General features: G+C 56.3%; 4 protein-coding genes and 3 pseudogenes across 4 annotated transcripts; 1 reads left to right on the top strand and 6 right to left on the bottom strand.

Annotated features, from left to right (window-relative positions):
• Window positions 1–18: 18 nt before the first annotated feature.
• ACA1_034340 (uncharacterized protein) lies at window positions 19–319 on the bottom strand (the record flags this gene model as incomplete). Its single annotated transcript, XM_004349671.1, has 2 exons — window positions 19–115; window positions 216–319. 2 exons carry the CDS (start codon window positions 317–319, stop codon window positions 19–21), a joined length of 201 nt encoding a protein of 66 aa, XP_004349721.1.
• A 578-nt stretch (window positions 320–897) lies between these two features.
• On the bottom strand, window positions 898–3,884 carry ACA1_034330 (translation elongation factor1 alpha, putative; the record flags this gene model as incomplete). The annotated part of the gene is given in 14 exon segments (XM_004349670.1): window positions 898–1,029; window positions 1,107–1,236; window positions 1,339–1,462; window positions 1,475–1,542; window positions 1,864–1,922; window positions 2,009–2,289; window positions 2,408–2,462; window positions 2,547–2,656; window positions 2,741–2,834; window positions 2,932–3,032; window positions 3,163–3,303; window positions 3,374–3,431; window positions 3,507–3,740; window positions 3,858–3,884. The coding sequence occupies 14 exon segments, from the start codon at window positions 3,882–3,884 to the stop codon at window positions 898–900; spliced, it is 1,614 nt and encodes a 537-aa protein (XP_004349720.1).
• Window positions 3,885–4,150: 266 nt separating this feature from the next.
• ACA1_034320 lies at window positions 4,151–8,741 on the bottom strand (annotated as a pseudogene).
• A 179-nt stretch (window positions 8,742–8,920) lies between these two features.
• On the bottom strand, window positions 8,921–13,586 carry ACA1_034310 (annotated as a pseudogene).
• A 250-nt stretch (window positions 13,587–13,836) lies between these two features.
• On the bottom strand, window positions 13,837–15,450 carry ACA1_034300 (transmembrane 7 superfamily member, putative; the record flags this gene model as incomplete). The annotated part of the gene is made up of 8 exons (XM_004349669.1): window positions 13,837–13,884; window positions 13,982–14,139; window positions 14,250–14,328; window positions 14,389–14,478; window positions 14,596–14,843; window positions 14,920–15,074; window positions 15,139–15,285; window positions 15,347–15,450. 8 exons carry the CDS (start codon window positions 15,448–15,450, stop codon window positions 13,837–13,839), a joined length of 1,029 nt encoding a protein of 342 aa, XP_004349719.1.
• A 225-nt stretch (window positions 15,451–15,675) lies between these two features.
• On the bottom strand, window positions 15,676–17,373 carry ACA1_034290 (calcium/ calmodulindependent protein kinase, putative; the record flags this gene model as incomplete). The annotated part of the gene is made up of 6 exons (XM_004349668.1): window positions 15,676–15,991; window positions 16,102–16,216; window positions 16,409–16,497; window positions 16,706–16,941; window positions 17,048–17,196; window positions 17,328–17,373. 6 exons carry the CDS (start codon window positions 17,371–17,373, stop codon window positions 15,676–15,678), a joined length of 951 nt encoding a protein of 316 aa, XP_004349718.1.
• Window positions 17,374–17,769: 396 nt separating this feature from the next.
• Window positions 17,770–20,708, top strand: ACA1_034280 (annotated as a pseudogene).
• The last annotated feature ends 180 nt before the right edge of the window (window positions 20,709–20,888 follow it).

Here is a 20,888-nt window from a genome sequence, read left to right as displayed (position 1 = left end):
ACTTGTAAAGATCAAGAATCAGACGGCGGCGGCCTTACGGAGGCTGTTGAAGGCACTCGTGTAAACGCCCTGCTCGATGGCCTGCTCCACGGCCGCCTCATCAAACTCTGCTCTCCTGCGTTTCACACCACCGGCGTCGTAGAGGAGAAGCTTGGCCAAAGCCACGTGCTCGGTGGTATGAGCCGTCGAGGCCGGCCCACGAGAGGTCGGCAAACCGCCCGGCAGTAGCCCACACCGCCTCGATCGGGGCGTCGATGACCGTGCTAACGTAGGCCTTGGGCTTTCCCTTCCTTCCGTTCTTGTTCTCCGCACTCGACATCGGGTGCTGTGGCTGAGGTTGTCTGTTGTGTGCAGGTATTTCTTTGTGCTTTTTATTCGTGTGTCCAATCCGCCACTCCAAAACCCCCTCAACAAACAGAGGCCATTTCTCGCTGTTTTCTCTCATTCAGTGTTGTTGAAGAGTGATGGGCTCTCCTTGCCATCTTGGATCATGACCTCCTCTTCCTCTTGATCCTCATCCACATTGTCTTGGCTGTCCATGTTACTCTGCCTTTGCTTTCCACCCCTGGCCTTGGCCAGCGCTTTGCTCATGGCACTTGACCATGACTGACTTCCACCTTAGACGCTTGTCTCCTGCCTGTTTCTGCTTGCTCTCCACTCCTTCATTACACCCAGCTGAACTGTGACTTGCCAGCACACCAGACCATGCCTGATTCAGCCCCACTTCCAAGAAGTCAGCGTTGTACGCACAACTGCTGTGCATCTGGTGATAGCATGTTTCTGCATTCAACATAAACTACACAAAATCCTGTTGGCAGGCTCGTGAGTGCATGTTTGGTGTTGAGGCTAAAATTGATGTCTCAGCGTGATTTGTGGGGGGGGGGGCAAGTGTGTGCATCAGTCGATGACCTCGCTTCCGAGCCGCTGGACGGTTTCAATGCGCCCAGAGGCCACGAGGCGCCGCCGGTCGAACATGAGCACCGTGCCCATGGCCGCATTGTTCACGAACGGCTCGACACACACATCGCCCTGCATAAAGGTTCCAGCAAGCAGTCAGTACACGCCTGTGCGGTGGTGTGAGCGTGTGCGGTGGTGATTCAACGTACGAGCGGTTTGACTAGCAGAAGGGTGCTCATGCCAACTTTCACCGTAATCACTGTCGCCTTGCCGTCCGATGCGTCATCGACCTTTACCTCCTGTCCGTCCTTGTCCCAGCAGCGCAAGATCTTGTCCACCCTACAGTTATTTGGCGACCAGCCCCCATGTCAGTGGTGTGCGTGAGCGTGTGCGGTGGTGCGGGCACGCGCTTGCTTGTAGGGTCGGGCTGGGTTCGCATACCGATAGGGAGCGGCGGACGAGTGGATGATGAAGTAGGGCTCGGAGCCGCAACGCAAGCTGACCGGGGTCGAGTGGTCGAGACGGACCGTGAGCGACTCAACGCGCCCAGTCAGGGCATTCCCACCTGCGACCGCACCAGCCCGCTCGGCAGCGGCCAGCAGCACCATGCCCCTACGCAGGAGCGGTATTGCCTTCGACGAATTCCTGCCGAAAGCGAACACATCAGATCTGGAATGGCATTCGAAGAAGAACGAAGAACGAAGAACGAAGAACGAAGAACGAAGAACGAAGAACGAAGAACGAAGAGGAAAATGCCTTGTCGCAGCCGCAGCGGCACTTTCCGCTGCGGGGGGAAGGTGTTCCAGTCTCAGTCGCAGCCCGACGTACTCGCCCGCCGCGGCCCTGGATCTGCTCACCACAGGTAAAGCACAAGTGGCGCACACACATACTAGCATTCGGGCCGCGTCGTGCCGTGTGGTGGTAACATAGTGCTGAGGCCGGAGGAGGTCACGGGGCTCCTTGCACCTGGGCGTTTGGAAGCGCTGAATGCTGCGCACGGTGAAGGTGGCGACGGAGGTGGTCGGCTGTGGCAAGACACCCGCACGACGTCGAGGGGTCGGTGTGACGACGGGCGTCGGCAGCACCCCTCCAGGACCTGCCCCTCGCGCACCGTTCCCCACTGCACCAGCGCCTTCACCACCTCCTCTTGCTTCTGTGCAATGTCAGTGCCGGTGGTGGTGCACCGCTTGTTCACCCGTTGCAAGATCGACACGCGCGTGGGACCGAACACCGGCCGCTTGGCCACCACCTCGCCGGGCGCCGACGTCGTGACGGCCCTCGCCACCTGCTCCATGACCTCGAACAGCATCGGACCATTGTACCAGGGCATCGAAGACGGCGCCGTCACCACATTCTCGCCAGTCCACGCCGAGATGGGAACCACCTCCAAGTCTGGCGTGATTGTGTGCGTGTGTGCGTGTGTGCGTGAGCGATGGTGTGTGCGTGTGCGGTGGTGTGTGGGTAAAGGTCAGGCACACGAATGACAGAACAGTGGTGGGCCATGACGTACCTTCGGGCTTGTATCCAACGCCGCCCGCGATGCGCAACACGTCGTCCTTGATCTCCTGTGGCAGAGCGGAGCGCACGGGCGTGAGTGGGCCACGAATGGGCAGCGACTATTCTCTCAAGAGAAGAGAGGGAGAGGGTACGTTGAAGCGGGTCTGGCTATAATTTACGCTGCGATCGTCCATCTTGTTGACCACGACGATGACCTTGGACATGCTGAGGCTCTTGGCCAGCAGCAGGTGGTGGTTGGTGCCTGGTGTGTCGTGTGTTTCATATGTGAGATCAGCACGTTGTGCACAAGGAATGGAAGTGAGTTCTGCAACATGTTGCAGCTTACCTCCCAGAAACCAGCCGTGGTCGCTAACGCCAGCTTCGAATTCGCCGTGGCCGGCACCCACCACGAGCATCGCCACATCAGCCATCGAGGCTCCCTGTTCACAGCACGCGTGCGACCATTTTTTTGTGGTTTGTGCCAGTGGCGAGTTGGTGTGACGTCCACACGAGAAGTAACTGCGCCTTTCAACGTACGATGGAAGCGTTCTTGTTAAAGTCGCGGTGGCCCGGCACGTCAATGATTTCGATCTCGCGGCCACTGCTCAGCGTACACTCCTTTGCGTGCCATTCGATTGCTGCTCATTAGATTCCACACGCACACGCACACGCACACACCACCGCACACGCACACACATCACCGCGCGAGTCAGACACTGAGAGTTAATGCGCGCCAACCGAGTAGATGAGTTCATCATAAACGCGTACTGATGCCACGCTGTCGTTCGGCGTCCGTGCGGTCTGAGCACCACGCGTACATGAACGAGCCCTTGCCCCACTCAAAAGCGGCATCTCTCAGCCGGTTCACCTCCTGCTGAGTGACCTGGCCCAAACCCAGCAGCATGCGCCCTGACAGTCGTCGCACCTCATCAGCCACACACGTCGGAGCTAAAATGAAGAGGTTTTGTTCACGTGGTACCCAGGAGGGTCGACTTGCCGCAGTCAACGTGGCCCAGAAGACAGAACCGGGGCCGCTTCTATCAACGCGGCGCCGGCCGACACATTCGGGTCAGAGCTGGGTCTTGTAGGGGGGGCATCGTGCGGAGCGGTACCGAGCGCTCAAGCCATCGGTGGGCGTAGAAGGTCTTGCGCCAGCCATCGGGCTCGCCTTCGTACAGGTTGCGCCTGGCAGAGTCTGCCGAGGAGCTTGAGGCGGGGAAGTCGCGGAGGACGAGGCGGCGCCAGAGCTGCGGCTCGGTGGCCAACGCGTGGAAGGCGTGCGAAACGAGACCGACCCGGTTCGCAATGCTGTTGGCATCCACAAACGAAAGAACGTGCACCCACGCCTGCCGACCACCATTGGGGGGGGGGTGAATAGAAATTTATAATAAAAAAAAGAAGAATAAAGATAACTGGTTAAAAAAAGACACAAGCGTTAGGGTTTATCCGTTGAAGAAGCGCACCTCAGGCGGGAGGGTGAGAGAGTCCATCGTGTTCAGTGCGGAAGACAGAAAACAAGACAAGAGTACTTTTAGGCAACAATTCAAGTTCCCAAACCCAGAAAGAAACAAGACTTGATTGGCTAATCCTACACTGACCGGTAAGAAGTGAATGTCACCAACGAATGATGCTCGCCTTCCGTTCGTGCTCGCCTTGGTCGTCTTTCTGGCTCTGACAAAAAAGGACAATAGAAAGGGACTAACCAGCTTGCAGTAGTTCATCTTCGTCATCATGGTGGTGCCGTCATACAACAACATCAGGAGACAAGACAGTTGTTGTCCTTTTTCTTCTTGCCACCACCTCGCCTCGGAGCTGCGTCGTGGGGCGTCGCCAGAAGGAGCCGGTCGGGTTGTGGTTGCGCGTGCTCCGCGGTCGGGTACGCTGCCGCAATGGCTTGCTGGGCGGCGAGGGTCTGCGCTGTCGTGGGCGGCGGCGGCGGCGGTCCCCCTCCGCCCGGGGCTGGTGGAGGCAGCGGCCTTCCTCCGGCCTTCATCGCTGGTCCACCACCACCGATCTTCGCTGCTGGGGGTGGCGGCGCCTGGGGCACTGGAGCCGGCTTATGGGGCGCGGCGCGCTGAACGGTTTTGGCCTTGTCGCGCACCTCCTTGGCGAGATGGGGCGGCAGAGCGGCGAACGTTTCCGTGTGCTGCACCTCGTCGAAGTGGTGCGCCATGAACCCCAGGCAGAAGCTTCGCAACCGCGTCGCCTACGCGTTACGTGTCAATGCCCGTGTGTGTGCCGTGTGTGTCGTGTCGTGTCGTGTCGTGTGTGTGTCGTGTGTGCCGTGCGAGAGTACCTGATACATGTCTGCGCCCTGGAAGACGTAGGCCACGTTGTCCGGGTCGATATCCTTCTGGATGCGGATCTCGCAGATGCTCTTCATGCGGGGCAGCATGAACTGGTCGGCGATGGCGATGAGATCGATGGCCGTGTTGGCATCGACGCCGGCCAGCGAGTCCGTGTAGAGGAAGGCCAGCATGTGGACGAACACGCCCGCCTCCACGCCCTCGCCCAGATCAACCTCTCCCAGCTCGCTCTCACGCATTCCTAACCATTCCACGCGCAATGAGCACATTCCGTGTGTCGTGTGCGTCGTGTGTGCGCCGTGTGTCGCGTGTCGTGTCGAGCGTACCGCTTGCAAACATGAGTCGGAAGTGCTCGCAGGAGGACGTGATGACCAGTTTGTGCGCCCACAGGCACCCGCCACCGAGCAGGAATTTGACATCGGCGCCCCGCTCCTGCACCATTTGCCGCTCCAAGTCGCTCTCGTCGCCTCCGCCCAAGCCGATCTTTTCTTTCGCTTTTTCCTCCCTATGCCGCGCCAGCTCCTCCTGCTTCGCTCTTTTCCTGTCGTCGTCGTTCTTCTTCGCCTGCTCCTCCTGCTCCCGCCGGATCTGCGCTTGTCGCTTTTCCTCCTTTTCCCTCGCTTTTCGTTCTTTGGCCTCGAGCTCGGCCGCCTCGGCCGCTCGTTGTGCGCTCGCGCTGGCATCGGCCCGGGCGCGCTCCCTCGCCCACGCCTGATGATTGGTGCGCAGCACGACCGCTTCGATCGAAAGCTCGGACCTATAGAGCTCGACCGCCTGCTGCATCTGGCCCAGGTACCTGTCGTGCGCGCGCTCCAGGCTCTGCGCGTACTCCTCCTCGATCTTCTTCATCGCCGCCTGCATCTCCGCGAATCGCAGGTTTGAAGTGACTGCCTTCTGGTTCTCTGTCGCGTCGGTTGGCGCCTTGCTAGTGTGGTGGTCGGAGTTAAAACTGGCGGCTTGGCCGTTACCGTTATCGTCCTCGTCGTCGTCGTCGTCGTCGCAGTGGGGATCGCGGACGCCAAAGGCCTGGAGCTGGGGCTCGACGAGCCACCGGAGGTCGAGCCCGAGCGAGGACGAGGGCACCTGGACGGCGAAGCCGCGGTTCCGGGTGGCCCGTTGGCACAGCCTCCGCAGGCGTGCGATCTTGAAGTACTTGGCCGCCCTCTCCAGCTGCCTGTACCACGCGAGCCTCTCTTTCTTCGCCTCTTCTTCATCTTCTTGGTTCTCTGTTTCGTCGGCCTCGGCCTCTTCGTCTTCTTCAACTTTCTTGTGCTTCTCCGTTTGCTTCGCTTTCGTTCTCTTTTTCTCGTCGGTGGCGAGCTTCTCGAACTGCTTCGGAACGATGAGCTTGTCGGTGTAGAGGTACTGCAGGAGGGCCAGCACGATTGAATAAGAGAACACTTGCTTGTGGGCCTTGCCGTGCTGGGCGTCGACACTGGTGGGTTCGCGGCCGTCGTCGGGGTGGCCGCTGGGGAAGGTGAGCGTGTCGATGCCATCGGGGCTGTCGCGGTCCAAATGGAAGCCACCGAGCTGGGCGGCCGGCAGCGACAGCAGCGTCTGCCAGTGCTTGCACCTCGCCGCCAGAATGCTGCACACAGCACTGTAAGCACCACCGCACACATGCGCATGCCCACACACAGCGAAGAGTTGAAGCACAAACGGTAGCGTGTTACCATTTGTGGGCGAGGATCTGATGGCCGTCGATGACGATGCGCAGGTCGGCAAATTGGGGCGCGTCGAGCGAATGTCGGAGCTGGGTGGCGAGGAAGGTGCTCTCGTCGGCCAGCAGCGCCGTCTGCTCTCCGCCGCAGGCCACCTGGGCCACCACGATGCCCTGGGAGGGAATCGTGCGGGTCAGCCAATTGATTGGAAACCCAGCGCAGGACTGCGGGCGGGCGGGGGCAACGTACGTTGAGCGCGTCAACTTTGACCGAAGTGACCGCGTTGGAGAAGCTTTGCCAAGGGTCGGGAAGGGTCCACGTGTAGGCCTCACCGAATGCAGTCACGCCCATGGCCGTATTTCTGTCGCGTGTGTCGCGTGTCGTACGAATGCAAGTTAGAGGGTCAAGGTTCGCCTAAGCAGGATTGCACGCCTGGGAGACGGTACCGATAGACGGTGACCTGAAGCATGCGGATGCCGAAGAGCGGCTTCACGTTGGTCGCCACAATGCGATGCGGTTTCGAGTCGTCCACCTCCAGGGGCGTGTCGCGGTAGTCGCCCAGGGCATAGAAACTGTTCATTTAGCGCGGCCCGGCTCTCGCAATGTGAGACCAAACGAAGCGTGTGCGTGCGCGTGCGCGTGCGCGTGCGCGTGGAGCGTGTACGGACCCTCCCCAACCGTATCCCCTGGATGCAGTGTTCTTACGCGACTTCTTGAAGTAGTCGAGATCGTGAGCGATGACCACTTCCCCGTGCACTGTGCGTATGAGACCACATTGTCGGGATTCCACAAAAGTTAGCTTGGGCACAGCCAAGAGAGAAGGAAAGAAAGAGGTGAGAGGCTCACCTGTGAGGCCGACGATGTTGAAGTCGCCGCAGGCCACCTGGGCCACCTTGTAGCCGTCGAAGGCTTCTACCGGCGTCGGTCGATGAAACTGGTGCAGATCCGCGTGACCGTTGGTGGGATTCTTCAGCACTCCGCCGCCCCACGCCCACACCCGGTGGTCCTCTGTCCAGGTGATAAGACAAACGTAAGCGCGTGCGTGTAGCGCATATCGTGCGTGTTGTGCGATTGCGAGCGCGTACTGGTGACGGCGATGGTTTGGTGCGGTCCACATGCGATCGACACGATCTGGCCCTCGATCGCCTTCGACACCAGGAACGGATCGCGGTGATTACACTGCGCGCACGACTTGGTGGCCTGGTACTCGCCCCACACGTACAGATCGCCATTTTCTTGATTTGCGTCCGCTCGTTAGTAAAGGTCACTCATAACAGCACTGGTTCAGGAAATGAGTGATGCTGATGAGTAGTACCGGCGAGGACGGCGGTGTGGTAGGCGCCGCAGGCGATTTGGCGGATGACCACCCCTGCCAGGCTTTCGATACGGACGGGGAGCACCTCGGCATCTGCCACGCTGCCCGATCCCACGAAGTCCACACGATTGCCCCTGCGCAAAATTGTAAAAAAAACAAAAAATAAACACATCGCTCAGCACAATCACCACGCACCACGTGGTGTGAAGTACCAGAAGAAGACCTCGCCAGTGTCGGTGGCCGCCACGGTGTGGTCTCTGCAATGGCCCAGGGAGTCAGTCACTCTTCGTTGTCAGGCCGTGGCACCACGAAGAGGGTGGCGCCATGGTGTGCCGACGTACCGGCCGCAGGCGACGGTGGTGATGTGATGCTGGCGCAGGGCTTCGACCAGATGCGGCACTTCGACGTCCTTCTTGTTGCCGTGCCCAAGTTGTCTGTTTGTGCGACGCGTAGGGGCGTTCGTTAGCCAGATCAACATCATGCGTTTGGGACAGGTAGTAGTCCACGCCGCAGAGCCGAATCTTCATGAGAGAGACGAATCGACAACGCACCCCAGGCGACCGCTGCCATAGGTGTATACGGCTCCGTTGTCTGCCACACGCAGCGATGATTGAAGGTTTTAGATCACGACTAGAGGTGGAGAGAGAGAGAGAGAGGAGCGGGTAGCTCACCGGTGGCTACGGCAACGTGTGCACTGCCGCAGGCGATGGAGCACGCGTTGTTGAGGTCTTCCTCAAGACGCACGCGGACCTGTTCGGCAACTCCGGTGTCCTCCTCTTTGCCGCTTTCTGCGTTTTTGCTGTGCGCCTCTGCCGCACTCTCAAGCTCCTGTCCGTGAATCACGCCCGCCTCGTCAGCCCAAGTCAAACACAACGCACCCTTGGCTAAAGACAAACGCACCTCGTTCGAAAGACTGAAAATTTGACCCACACCTGCGTGACAGCGTGGGTGAGCAACGCCAAAAAAATATTGAAGAAATGAATTATTTTTGCATCTATTAATTTATCTATTTATCTATTTATAAATCAAAAGAAGGAATGGGGAGGGCGCACAGCGAGAGGCCATGGTGATGGTTGCCGGTGGTTTGCTCCTATGGTGGAATCAGCGGACGCTCGTTTGCAAATTGCTGGTGCTGCACCGGGCAAGAGGAAGTGCTCCACCCTTTATTTCGCTGCAGTGCGAGACCGCGAAAAAAAGAAAGCAAAATTATTTGTCGACTAATAAGGTAGTTCGGTCCGAGGAGATCACTTGAACTTTTGGACGATGTCGTGCCCCTTGTCGAAGAGGGGCGCCCACATGTTCTCCACCGCCGACTTCATGAGGTCCTGGAACTCCTTGATCGCCTGCTCGTCCGTCAAGTCCAGCATGAACTTTTCCTGGACCTACATTGGGGGGATGTGAACGAATGTCAACGATGGCCAAGCGTGAGTTGGCGTTGGCCACACAACATTGCGTTGGTGAAGAGAAGAGGAAGATCACCTTGAGTATGCTCTTCTCGCCGCCAAGGTCCGCAATGCCAGGAATGTCACCATCAACCATCTGCAGAGAAGAAAAAAAGACACGATAATGCCCAAGGTTGGTTCTCCGTGCCATGGTTCGGGTGAAGGTCGAGGCCACGTACCAACGAGAACAGGTTGAGGATGAGATTCGCGTTCTTGCGAAGGATGATGAAGCACGAGCAACAGTAGGACTGTTGGACACCATTGCCACCACAACCACGAATCAATGAAGAACCCTTGTTGAGTCCCCTACAGCTGTCGCTGATGCGCTCCCCAGGTATGTTTCCGTAGTGGTAGTAGTAGTACCTTGAATTGCTCATACTCCTCCGAAGCTTCGCCGCCCATGGCCTCCACCATCTGATAGGTGAGCTTGAACGGCGGAGGGAAGATCTTGGGGTCGGCCCCCAATATGAATCCGAAATCGATGTGGAACAGATGACCCTCGGAGCGCAGCATCAAGTTGTCGTTGTGTCGATCTCCGATTCCCAGGATGTACGTTATCACGCAGTAGCCCGCTGGCGACAACGTTGAATTCGCGCACACAGCGACCCATGTAAGCTGACAATGATCATGGTTGGCCGACGGGTGGGTGAGTGTGAGGGCGTACCCAAGCTCTTGATGAAGATGTCAAGTGTCTCGCGTTCGATGCCGAACGGACCGGTGTCTTCGGCGTGGTGCTGGCGGAGGAAATTCTGGATATTGCGCCCGTATTGCGCAAGCACCTTGCTCAGCGGCTCCGAGGGGATGAACTCCACCATGCCCTCATTGCAGGACATGGCCAACACGCCGTACGGCGTCAGGCTGAGGTCGAATTTGACCTGGACGAAAAGTACACGACACGCGCAAGACGATTAGTTTTGTCGCGTGAATAGACTCGCGTAGCCTTGACATACCTTTTTCAACAGCGAGTCCATGAGCGAGATCAGTTGGATGACGAGCTGATCCTGCCTGGGGTCGTCGCCGCACTTGAAAATGATCTGGCGAGGGACATGACAACCGTTGGGGAGAGTCCAACACAACAAAAACCTGAAGGAATTATGAGTTACGTACCGAGTATTCGCCTCCCGTATCGGTGCGGAAGACCAGCTTGAAAGGCGCCATGGCACTACCAAACACACTGGCTTTCTCTGTTTGATTTACCATCAATGATCAGCTCGGTGAATCCACTCAGAGTAAGCAGAAAATCTGCATAAGAAGGAGAAGGGGTGTTACCGGGAATCAGGCCAGTCACGATAATGTCTGGATTGAGTGGATGAGGGAAGGGGTCAAACGACCGGTAGCCTTCCAGCCACTCTCGCAGCCGTTCCACCTAAGCGCCACAAAGTGGTGCGAGAGGAAAGTCAGGAACAAGGGACTCCAGAAAGCCTGCTTGGGTGCCAGTGCCACTTACCTTTCGCTTTACGTTCTTTCCCGAGGCCTTAAGTTGGTTGTACAGCTCGATGAGTTCACCGATGAGCTTCTTCTGGCGCGAGAAATAGAGCAGTTGCTGCTGCCCGTCCTCCACCTTAACATATATACACGTAGCGCAACAGCTGTTAACTCACCTGCCCACACGAATTAGTGAGCCCGAATGATGATGGTACCTCGCCCAGCTGTGCGATGAAGTGGTCCAGTGTCCGTCTGTAGCTGAGCCCGTACGCCGTTGGCTGCGATTCCAGTTAGCAGGTGAAAACGGTTCTGCAAGCGCGCACGGTCATGGGCGCACCTTTTGGTCCTGGGTGGCCTCAACCGTGAAGTACCAATAGAGGAAGTTGGCAAGTTTAGGGTTCTTCATGGCTCTGTGCGGCAACGGAACCGTCAGGAAAAGTGTCTAAAGCCAAGAGAAAGTCGCGGAGGAGAGGCGCCAAATACCTGTCGATGAGGAATTGGGCCAGACGAGGCATCTCGGTGTAGATCATCACTCCGCCGTTGATGGACCCTGCGGCGCCTTCCTCTTCCTGAGCATAGAAGAATTGCAAAACTGTTAGAGGCATCATTCGCGTACGCAAAGCATAAAGGTATTGTGGTTCAGACCTTGCGAATGTTCGACAAAGCGGTGGTGAGCGAGCGCTTAGCAGCCACGTTGCCTGCAGAAGTCTTTTTCCTGCGAAGTGTAGCTGGAAGGTCCCTCGTTCTGCTCACCTTCTTGGTCGGCAATCCCGGCTCGATGATTTGTTGTTCCTGAAGACGAGCCACCACACAAAACGCAAGGTCAGCTGTGATCCCAAACGCAAACATACAAATATGAGAAGCGGCTCAGTTGGTGTACCGTTTGCGAAGCCAGGATCTGCTCGTCGGATAGGAAGCCTTTTTCGTACCGCAGCGCCTGTACCAGCTGAAGCAGATAGGAGAGCAGCTCCTCATCCTTGGCCTCCTCCAGGCGCTTCACGGCATAGCGGCGCAGAGGGTTGATGCCAGCGAAGGACGCCGAAAGCAGCTCAAGTGCGTGATCCACTTCAATGGCCTGTTGGGCAAAGTGAGCGACGTATTCATCATCAATTACTACAAGAACAAGAATGAAGAGAAAGTTGAACGCTCAGGGTATGCGCACCTCCCACTCGGATATTAGCTTCATGGCTTGCTTGCGCTCCTTCCGGTGGCTCCAGTCCACACAGCGAGCAAACTTGGTAAGCGCCTGTATGGCAGAGAGTAAAATAAATTAGACTTCAGGCGTCCTTCAGTTGTTTGTAAATGGGATGGCTCTAGAGCGTACCGCTGCGTTGTTCTTGAGGTAGAAGCGGAACTTCCACAAGAACTCCTTCTCCTCGGCCGTGAGTTGCTTCGTCGTAGGGTAGTTGAGAATTCGCTATGGAGAACGAAAAAGGTCGTAACACATCGGTTAAGACTTGGATCGAGACCAACCAATAGTCAGCCAATCCCACACGAACCTTGAGCTGGTTGCGCTCCTTTTGGTCGGGCTTGAGGTCTTTGTCCAAGAGTCCTCGGTTGTAACGCATCAACTTGAGGTACTTGTTCTCGACTGGATTGTCTTTGCGCAGGGCCTCGGGGTCGTGCACCACTGTGAACTTGAGCTCGGCACCTGCACACAAGCCAAAGCCGTTTAAGAAAAGTCCAAACAGCATCCGCGCTTGGTTAATCACCAACGCGTACCCGTGGAGACGACGTTGGCTGCGAGACCGATCGCGGCTGAGGCGGCGTCCGAGAGGTGCGGCTTGCGGTTGCTGCGGTCCTCAATGAATGGCGTCTCCGAGTTGAGGTTGGCTTGATTGGCACAGCCGGGGTTGTCCCGCTCGTGAAACACCACTGTGTGCTCGAATGCAGGGAACTCTATGTACATATGCGCTTTGTGGTCCATGACCGACTGTGGCGAGAACGTCATACCTTGGTTAGAATCAAAAGAAGAAAAGACACAAACTGTGCAAGTAATGGCGGTGCTCACCTGAGCGTTGATCCTCTCCGCGATCTGCTTGAACGTGATTTGGTCAAGCCAGTCGACTCGGGGGACCTGGCCTCGTTTGTACTCTTGCACCAGCTGCGGAGCAGGTCAATGGTTGTAATGGTAAACAGTAAGCTTTTGTTTTACAAATTTTAGCTGATGAACGCCAAGAGGAGCAAACCTTTTCAATGCGCCACAGTTCGTCGTCATGCACAGAGATCTTTCCTGGCGCGACGTAGTCAAGTGATTCATCGTTTTCCTTGATCGGCCAAAGCTGCACCTTGTGTTTGCCCTTGCGTAGTTGTCTGCCAGGTTGCGAAGCGTAAGACGCGGCGCCACTACCACAGCGCGCGTTGCGCCTATGCTACGTACTGGTGCTTGTTGAACAGGCCGTACGAGACGCCTGCGATGCAAAAGGCCTTGCGTGGCGCCACGCAGCTCCATATCTTGAGCACCACCTGCGCCGAAAGTGGCAAGTCTCTGTACTTGATGGGCAAGCGCTGCCACTCGCGCAGACTGTTCACGAACGGAGGAAGAGAGGCAACCACTCGCATTGAGACACGCTACCAAGAAGGAGAGATGGTCATGGCAACAACTCAGCGGTGGCTGAGAAAGGCACGTACTGGATACGAGGCACGGTGGTTTCAGGGATGAGGGGCTTGCCGTTGTTGCCCAAGAGCTGAAGGGTCAAGTAGACCTCCTGCGCGTCCGTTTCCCTGTGCGTGCGTTCATAAAGCGGTGAGGGCAAGCCCACAGGGCGCCGAAGGCAAAGAGGCGCTCTTGGGCTGCAGGGAGGAAAGAGATGAACCGTAGCAGCTGCGGCTCCTCAAGAAAATCGAAGAGGTCTTCCAGGGGGCTCTTCGGTGGCGGCACCACGACATTGTGGAAGCTCACGCTGCACCAACCAGTTGGTCAATTCAAGAAACATGATGCATGATATGATAGATGCGCAATGCAGTTTTGCGTTCGAGAGAGGTACATCTTAATCGCGACGGGGAGATTGATGTCGCTGCTTATGAAAAACTGCAAGCTCATCGTGCACTCAGACTGAGGCACCCCTCGTCTTCTTCCTTCGATTTTAGCTTTTGTTGATTTTCCTTCCCTTGTGTCGTTTGCTTGCGAAAATGTTCGCGCAATTTCACGTCTTGCTTGCGCTGCACCTGTTCGTGTTGGTGCCCCACCAAGCAAGGAGAGGAAGTCTGGGCAATGAAGGAGTAGATGATTTCTTTTTGGAAAGAAGAAGTAGAAGAGTACAATAAATACAAAGTGACGCTGTTTCGAGGCCTCAACTCGAACTAAGCTCGGAATCCCCGCCTCGCGAGAGCACCCCGTACTGCGCAGCACCCACCCGGCAAACACGACGCAGAAGAACAACGATACGGCGGGGTCAGGGAATGTTCCAGGTCTGGGACTGAAGTGAAGAAGCATACCGAGGGCGGCGTGGGGTTGGTATCGTAGGGGGAATACGGCGAGTTGGCCGGCAGGTAGAATCGCGGAGAGGCGCTGTAGTTGGGGCTGTCTTCGTCTGAGTCGTATCTCTGTGGGTTGTCGAACAGCGAGGTTCTGACCGTTGTATCGGTCGAATATGCTGCACGATCCTCTGCACAAGTGGCAACGACACACGAAGACAAGTATGATGGTGAGACGCAGACTCGCAGCACAAGGCACGGAAATATAGAGTGAGAGAAGTGCCCGAACTCTCGTTCACCGCGCTAACGAGGAAAGGCACGGCCTGTGCGTTGGGCAGCAGCGCCTGCTGGCGCCTCGGGCTCGGTATCTGTTGTTCCGCAAAGTCAGCTGCCGAGCAATTGCTCAGTGCAAGCTAAGGGAGACTCACCCGCCAGAAGAGGATAATGACAAGACTGGTCGGCACGATCTCCCAGACGAAGAAGAGCGCAAACATGCCCAGATCATTCAGCTCCAACCCCTGACCAGGACACAAAAAAGAGGGGGTGAGTTTCGTCATGAAACAGATGAAATGGAAAGGGAAGGCCATGCTTACGCTTTCGACGGTAAAGCCGATGGTGTCCACGGCCGAGAGCACGTTGAAGATGGCACGCGTGGTGAACAACAGGAAGATGACGGCGGTCACCGAGACCACCTGCACGTTGGACGACTTTTTCGGCTGGAAGCTGATCTGGGCCTTGCCCTCGCGCATGAGGCTAGCCACTCGCAGGCCGTAGTAGGCGAGCACGAAGACGAGCATGAAGAAGCCGATCGCCGACACGATGTTCCACATCTTGTTTTCCCAATCGCCCTGCGTGCCCTCCGTCGCCACGAGAGACACCGCCACTGCGCAATGGCAAGCCACAAGAATCATCAGGAAGGAACCATCATCAACCAAAGGCGTTATCCGAGGTCGGCGTACCGATGGTGACCACGAGGTAGGCGAGGTTGGTGATGGCAAAGATCAAGGTGAAGGGCAGCCGCCGGCTCTCCCACTGCTTTTCGGTCTTATAGTAGATGTGCGCGTAGAACAAGATGAGGAGAGAAAAGGTGCTGAACTGAAGGTTGATGGGAATCCTGAAGAGCAACATCGAGAAGTGGAGGAAGGGATGTGAGCGCCTGCGACACTTGAAAACGAAACGCGGGGGGGACGTGCCAGTAGATGGTGAAGGTGAGAGCGATATTGCTCAGCTCGAGAACATCAATCAGAAGGAAGAAGATGGCGCGTAGGATGGAGAAGGGCACGCATTGAACCAGGAAACCAAATTGCCAACCCCATAGATTGTGCCTGCATTGGGGTATGCCATGAGTTGGTCCGATCTCATGGAATATAAGAATTGTTGGCGCACCCATAGCAAACGATTCTGGCGATTTGAAACGTGGCGATGGACGCCAGTATACAGTAGAGGAAGAAGAGGATGAAGGCGTAAGAGGCAGGCTCAATGTCGCCCATCGTTGAGCTCAATTATGAGAACCTTGGCAGTGTCACTAAAATGCTGCGTGATTTAATCTACCAGGCACATTTCTGTGGCAAGTTCAGCCGAACAAGAAAGCGCAACGGCAAAAGCCGGCCGAACAGGCTTCTGCGTTGGACCCACCTTGCACGAGCAGTTTGGGTGGAGAAGATACCGCAACTTGCTGATCATGTTAGCGTCTTTATGGCACAGCCCAGAGGTGATCAGGAGTGCGAGTGCTTGTGTCCAAAGTGAAGGTGGCCGCCGAGCTTGGGCTTGTTGCTCTCGTCGGACTTTCGGAGGTGAATGTAACTGCCGAGTTGGGTGGCCAGGTGCGGCAGGTGGTGGGCGTGGTGGTCTGCTTTGTGCCCGGAGAGCCATGGGTGGGCGAGTGCCTGCTTGGCGGTGAATCGCTGCCGGTAGTCGACCACGAGAAGGTGGTCGATGAAGTCCTTCGCCACCGACGACACTCCCTGCCAGCTTTGTTCTGGCGCGTACTCGTACTTGCCCTGCTTGATCAGCTTGTAGATCACTTTCGTCCTGGCGTGTTTGAGTATGAGTACTACGTTGCGCGCGTGAGGTGCAGTTGTGATCAACGTTGGCTTGTGCGTGTACGGTGGCGCGTGTGCGAGGTGCGCGAAGGTACAAACCTGTTTGCGTCATCGTGGAAGGGAGGGTAGCCGCACAAGAGGATGTAGGTAATCACGCCTAGACTCCACATGTCCACCTCCAATCCGAAGCTCTCGCCCGTGAGGACTTCCGGCGCTATGTACCTAAGTAATGAGGACAGAAAAGGCGTTGTGGGTTGTAGCCCAATGACATTCAATCTAACCCAACCACTGTGTACCCAGGAGACCCAGCCGCGTGCTTGATTAGGTCCTCCTCGCCTGTCGTACATGATGTGAAGGTCAGATGATTTGCAGAGTCGTGATTATTGTCAAGAGCTGTAGCTCGTACCGATGATGCATGCAAGGCCGAAGTCGGCCACCAGCACATGGATGTCGTCCGAACGACTCTTCTCGAGCAGGTTCTCCGGCTTCAGATCCCTGTTTCAGGACCAGGAAGTGCAGTAGTGTGAGTTGTTTGACGGTGAGAGAGGGGCTCTTGAAGTTGATCGCATACCTGTGTGCAATCTTCATGTCGTGAAGGTAGTCGGTCGCACCAACAATTTTCCTTCCAAGATAAGCAAGTCAGTCCTATCGCTAACATTGTCCCCTCGCACACGCACACGGACCACCGCACACGCGTTGCTACCTGATGATGGCCTTGGCTGTTGCCTCCGAGTAGTGGCCCTTGGCGACGATCCGCTCGAAGAGCTCACCGCCCTCGGCGAGCTCCATGACTATGTAGACAGTGTCCTTGGTCTCGATGTGCTCGTATATGCGGATGATGTTCGGGTGGTGAACTCGCTTGGCGATTTCCAGCTCTTGCTGCAGGTGTCGCTCGTCGTCTGTGCTGATCAGCGCACGGTTCACGATTTTGACCGCCACCTGCGCCAGTCGCAGCCAAGCCAAAGATGAGAATAATATAACATTGATAATTAAAAATCATATAAATAAAATAATACATATTAAAAATACAATTTAGGAAGGGCACCTTTTCTTTGGTTTTACGGTTGGTGGCGCGCTTGACGATGGAATAGGACCCGCGGCCGAGCTCCTGCCCCATCTTGTACTTGGCCAGAAAGGCGGCTTCGTCCACCTCGATAGCAGTTTCTTTTCCCTTGCTGTTCTTATCCTTCACTCCTGCGGAAGCCATCACCATGCCTGCTCCCGATTTCATTCTTAGATGCAAGATCATCATCAGAATGAAAATCTAAAAAAAATCTAGAAAATGTGACAGGAGAAGTTTCTTGCATTTGATGAGAGCAACATACGCTGTACGCTGCACTCAGCGTCGCCTCCAGACAGTAGCCGCTCCATCGTGGGTGTACTGGGTTAGTTGTGTTGTGTGCAAAGTTGCGGGCGCCCGGAATTAAAACACTGGTGCTGCCGTGCAACTGCCGAACCGCACTTCGAAGCTCTTCGCCTTCAGACCTCAAGAACGCCACCGCACGCCTGCGACCGGACAAGTGGACGTCTGATCTGCAGCCAGATGGCAAGGTTGGCTGAACAAGCTCGAGCTGATCAGCCAGGCCTCGGCAACCAGCAAGGTGTTGCCGTCCTGGCTCTTGGCGAGACAACCCGAAACCGTTGGGCCGACATTTCTTTTTGAATTTCTCTGGCTTTGTTGCCTCGACCAGAGACGCAAGGAGGGGAGAAGCTCCAATTGGATTGACAGGACACGAAGCAGGTCCATCGATTCTTCTGGGGAGCGAAATGGGTAATTTGACCTCGTACGAGGTTAATTTGGATGAATTCAACATCGAGGATCCGACGCCCCTCGATGCAAACCAGAAGATGGCTCTCGATCGAGGCCGTGATACAGGCCGCCTCGATTTCTCTCTGCACAGCTTGACCGACATCCCCATTCAGGTCTTCGATCTGAGCAGCACGCTCACCATTCTCAACCTCTCGGTCAACAAGCTCAAGTTCCTCCCCGCGTCGCTGTGGGAAATGACCAAGCTCGAGAGCCTCGACATCTCTTCGAACGAATTGGAATCCCTCCCGCCCCAGGTCGAGCAGCTGACCAACCTCCAAGTGCTCAACCTCAGACACAACTTCCTCACCACCCTCCCAGCCTCGCTTGGTCGATGCGTCGCGCTACAAAAGCTCAATCTCGAGTACAATCGGCTCAAGACCCTCCCATCGCTGGAGGCATTGACCGACCTGCGCGACCTCCGCCTCAAGTACAATCAAATCGCCCAGCTGCCACCAAGCCTGGGCGCCATTAAGGGCTGCCTCGACCTCCAGAACAACTACCTCGTCGAGCCTCCCGTCTGCGATTCGCTCACTGAGCTCCTGCTGGAGAACAATTCCATCGCCGCTCTGCCGCGCAACGTCGACGCTCTCGCTGCCGTCACGCGCCTCACGATCGCCAACAACAGAATCAAACGCCTCCCGGCCCAGATACAACATCTTAAAGTTTTAACAGAACTCGGTACGCCTTCCATCTCTTCCCCCCTTACCAGCGCATCTTTCGCGATGCCGCGTTGTCAGCACCAACAGCCATTAATTCAAATCACAACGCCAGATCTGCGCGAGAACGATATTACCGAGGTGCCCATCGAGCTGGCTGAGCTTCCCGCGTTGAAGAGGCTCAACCTCTCCAACAACAAGATCTCCAGCGTGCCTCCTGAGTTGTGGACTCTCAAATGCCTTCAGGTCCGCTGCAACACCCACTCTTCATCTCTTTCTCTTGCCGCGCATGCGCTCTACCTTCGATCGACTTGTCCTCCTTTGCTTACGTTCGATCGCTTCCTCTGACCAACCTAGGTACTGAACCTGGGCGCGAACATGCTCGAGGACCTGCCTCCCGGCATTCAGAAGCTTACCACACTCAAAGAGCTTCTTCTCGGAGGTATGCACAATGGCGTCGTCGTCGAGTGTACGCGTGCCGCAACAGTTAAGTGCGAGAACTCACTTTCTACCAATCTTAGGCAATCGTTTCACGGAGCTTCCTCGCGACGTGACGAGCCACTCGACGCTTACCTGCCTGATCCTCGGGTGGAATCAGATCACGCGCATCGATCCTAGCATTTCCTCCTTGGTCAAGCTTTCGATTCTTCATTTGACGGGGTACTTGATCGCTTCGTTCCTTTCCCCTCACCCTCGCAGTAATTCTCACATTCGTATGTGTAAACACGCAGCAACCGAATCAACGAATTGCCCAAGGAAATTGGACAGATGAGGTGCCTCAAGGAGTTGTACCTTGCTGGCAACGAACTCACAGTCCTTCCTGAGACTCTCTGTGAGATGAAGGGTAAACCCACTTCCTGAAGTTTTGCGATTCATGTATAATCGTGCTGAGCTTCGCTCATGTTCTTGCTCTTACGGACAGGCCTCGAGCTGATCGACGCCCGCCACAACAAGCTGTGCTACCTGCCGCCCACGCTCAAGAGCCTCAATTTCCTCGAAAAGATAGATCTAGGAGATAACCCCTCGTTCCCCCTGCCGCCGGAACTCTTCGCCAAGAAGACGCTCACCATCGAGACTGCTTCGTCCAAGACCAGCGGAAGGTACAGCGTTGCCAAGGCCGAGATGAAGGGCAAACGATGGACGATGGAGGACGCCGTGGTAACGCTGTGCGGCTACCGGGGCAACGAGACCGACGACTATCTGGCGGTGTTCGATGGCCACGGCGGCGACAAGGCAGCGCAGTACGCGGCCAAGCGCCACCACGACATATTGGAAGAGCAGCTTAAGGCGCTCGAGGCTGCGAGGGCCGAGGCCGAGAAGACTGCCAAGAGCAAGGGAGTGAAGGGCACCGAGCGACTGGTTGACGAGGATGACGTCATCGAGGCCATCAAGGTACTCTCGACTTGTCAATTTCCCCGATGATGGGCTGCGCGTACTGACCTCGTGTTACTTGCGTTGGTGCTCTTCAGGCGTCCTTCATTGAATGCAGTCGCGAGATGACGCACGACAACATCAAGAAGAGCGGCACCACTGCCGTTGTGACTGTGTGCTTGGGTACTCTACTCCTGTCCTCTCCCTCTCTTTTCACACGGACGACACACCAGGTTGAATTCACCACATGAATTTCCTTTCGCACAGGCACCAAGATGTATGTAGCAAACGTTGGAGATTCGCGTGCAGTCATCTACAAGGACGGTCAGGTGACGCGCATCTCCCTCGACCACAAACCCGATCTTCCGGAAGAGGAGGTAACCCAACCACTACCGCCCATAGCTGCTCGATTGAGGCCTTTATCGTGCTCACAGCTCTTTCTTACTGCGCCACAACGAACAGAAACGCATCCGCAACCTGGGCGGCTTTGTGTCGCCCAACGGCCGTGTCGTGGGCATGCTGGCCGTGTCCAGGGCCTTTGGCGATTTGGATCTGCAGCCGTTCATCTCGGCCGATCCCTACGTTGACGTCATCGACATCGCGGACCCTCCGGACTTCCTCATCCTGGTAATGCCCCCCCCCCCAACACCCTCTTCTCCCATCCACAACAAACAGGGTCTCACCGCACACGGCGTTTCCCAATGCAGGCGTGTGACGGCGTGTGGGATGTAATTTCGGATGAGGCGGCGTGCCGTATCGTGGCGAGCGAGAGCGACGACATCCTCAAGGCCAGCATGAAGCTGCGGGACTACGCGTACCTCTTCGGCAGCCAGGACAACATCTCCGTCATCATCGTCAAGTTCAAGTAGTAGTGACGCGAGAAGAAGGTTCTAGCACTCGGCGATGATTGTTTGTGGTGTGTCGGGCGACCGGTGTGGTGTGATTGTAAGAGAAAGGAGAGGAGATGAAGACGAAGAGGGTTGTGAAGGTGTAACTTGCATTTTAAAGCGGGATCAACATTGTCTTATTATTACTCACGCCTTGGACAA

The sequence above is a fragment of the Acanthamoeba castellanii genome, assembly GCF_000313135.1.
Source record: "Acanthamoeba castellanii str. Neff unplaced genomic scaffold scf7180000084563, whole genome shotgun sequence".
Lineage (NCBI taxonomy): Eukaryota > Discosea > Longamoebia > Acanthamoebidae > Acanthamoeba > Acanthamoeba castellanii.
The sequence above is the reverse complement of the archived record's forward strand: the minus strand, read 5'-3'. Positions and strand labels throughout refer to the sequence as shown.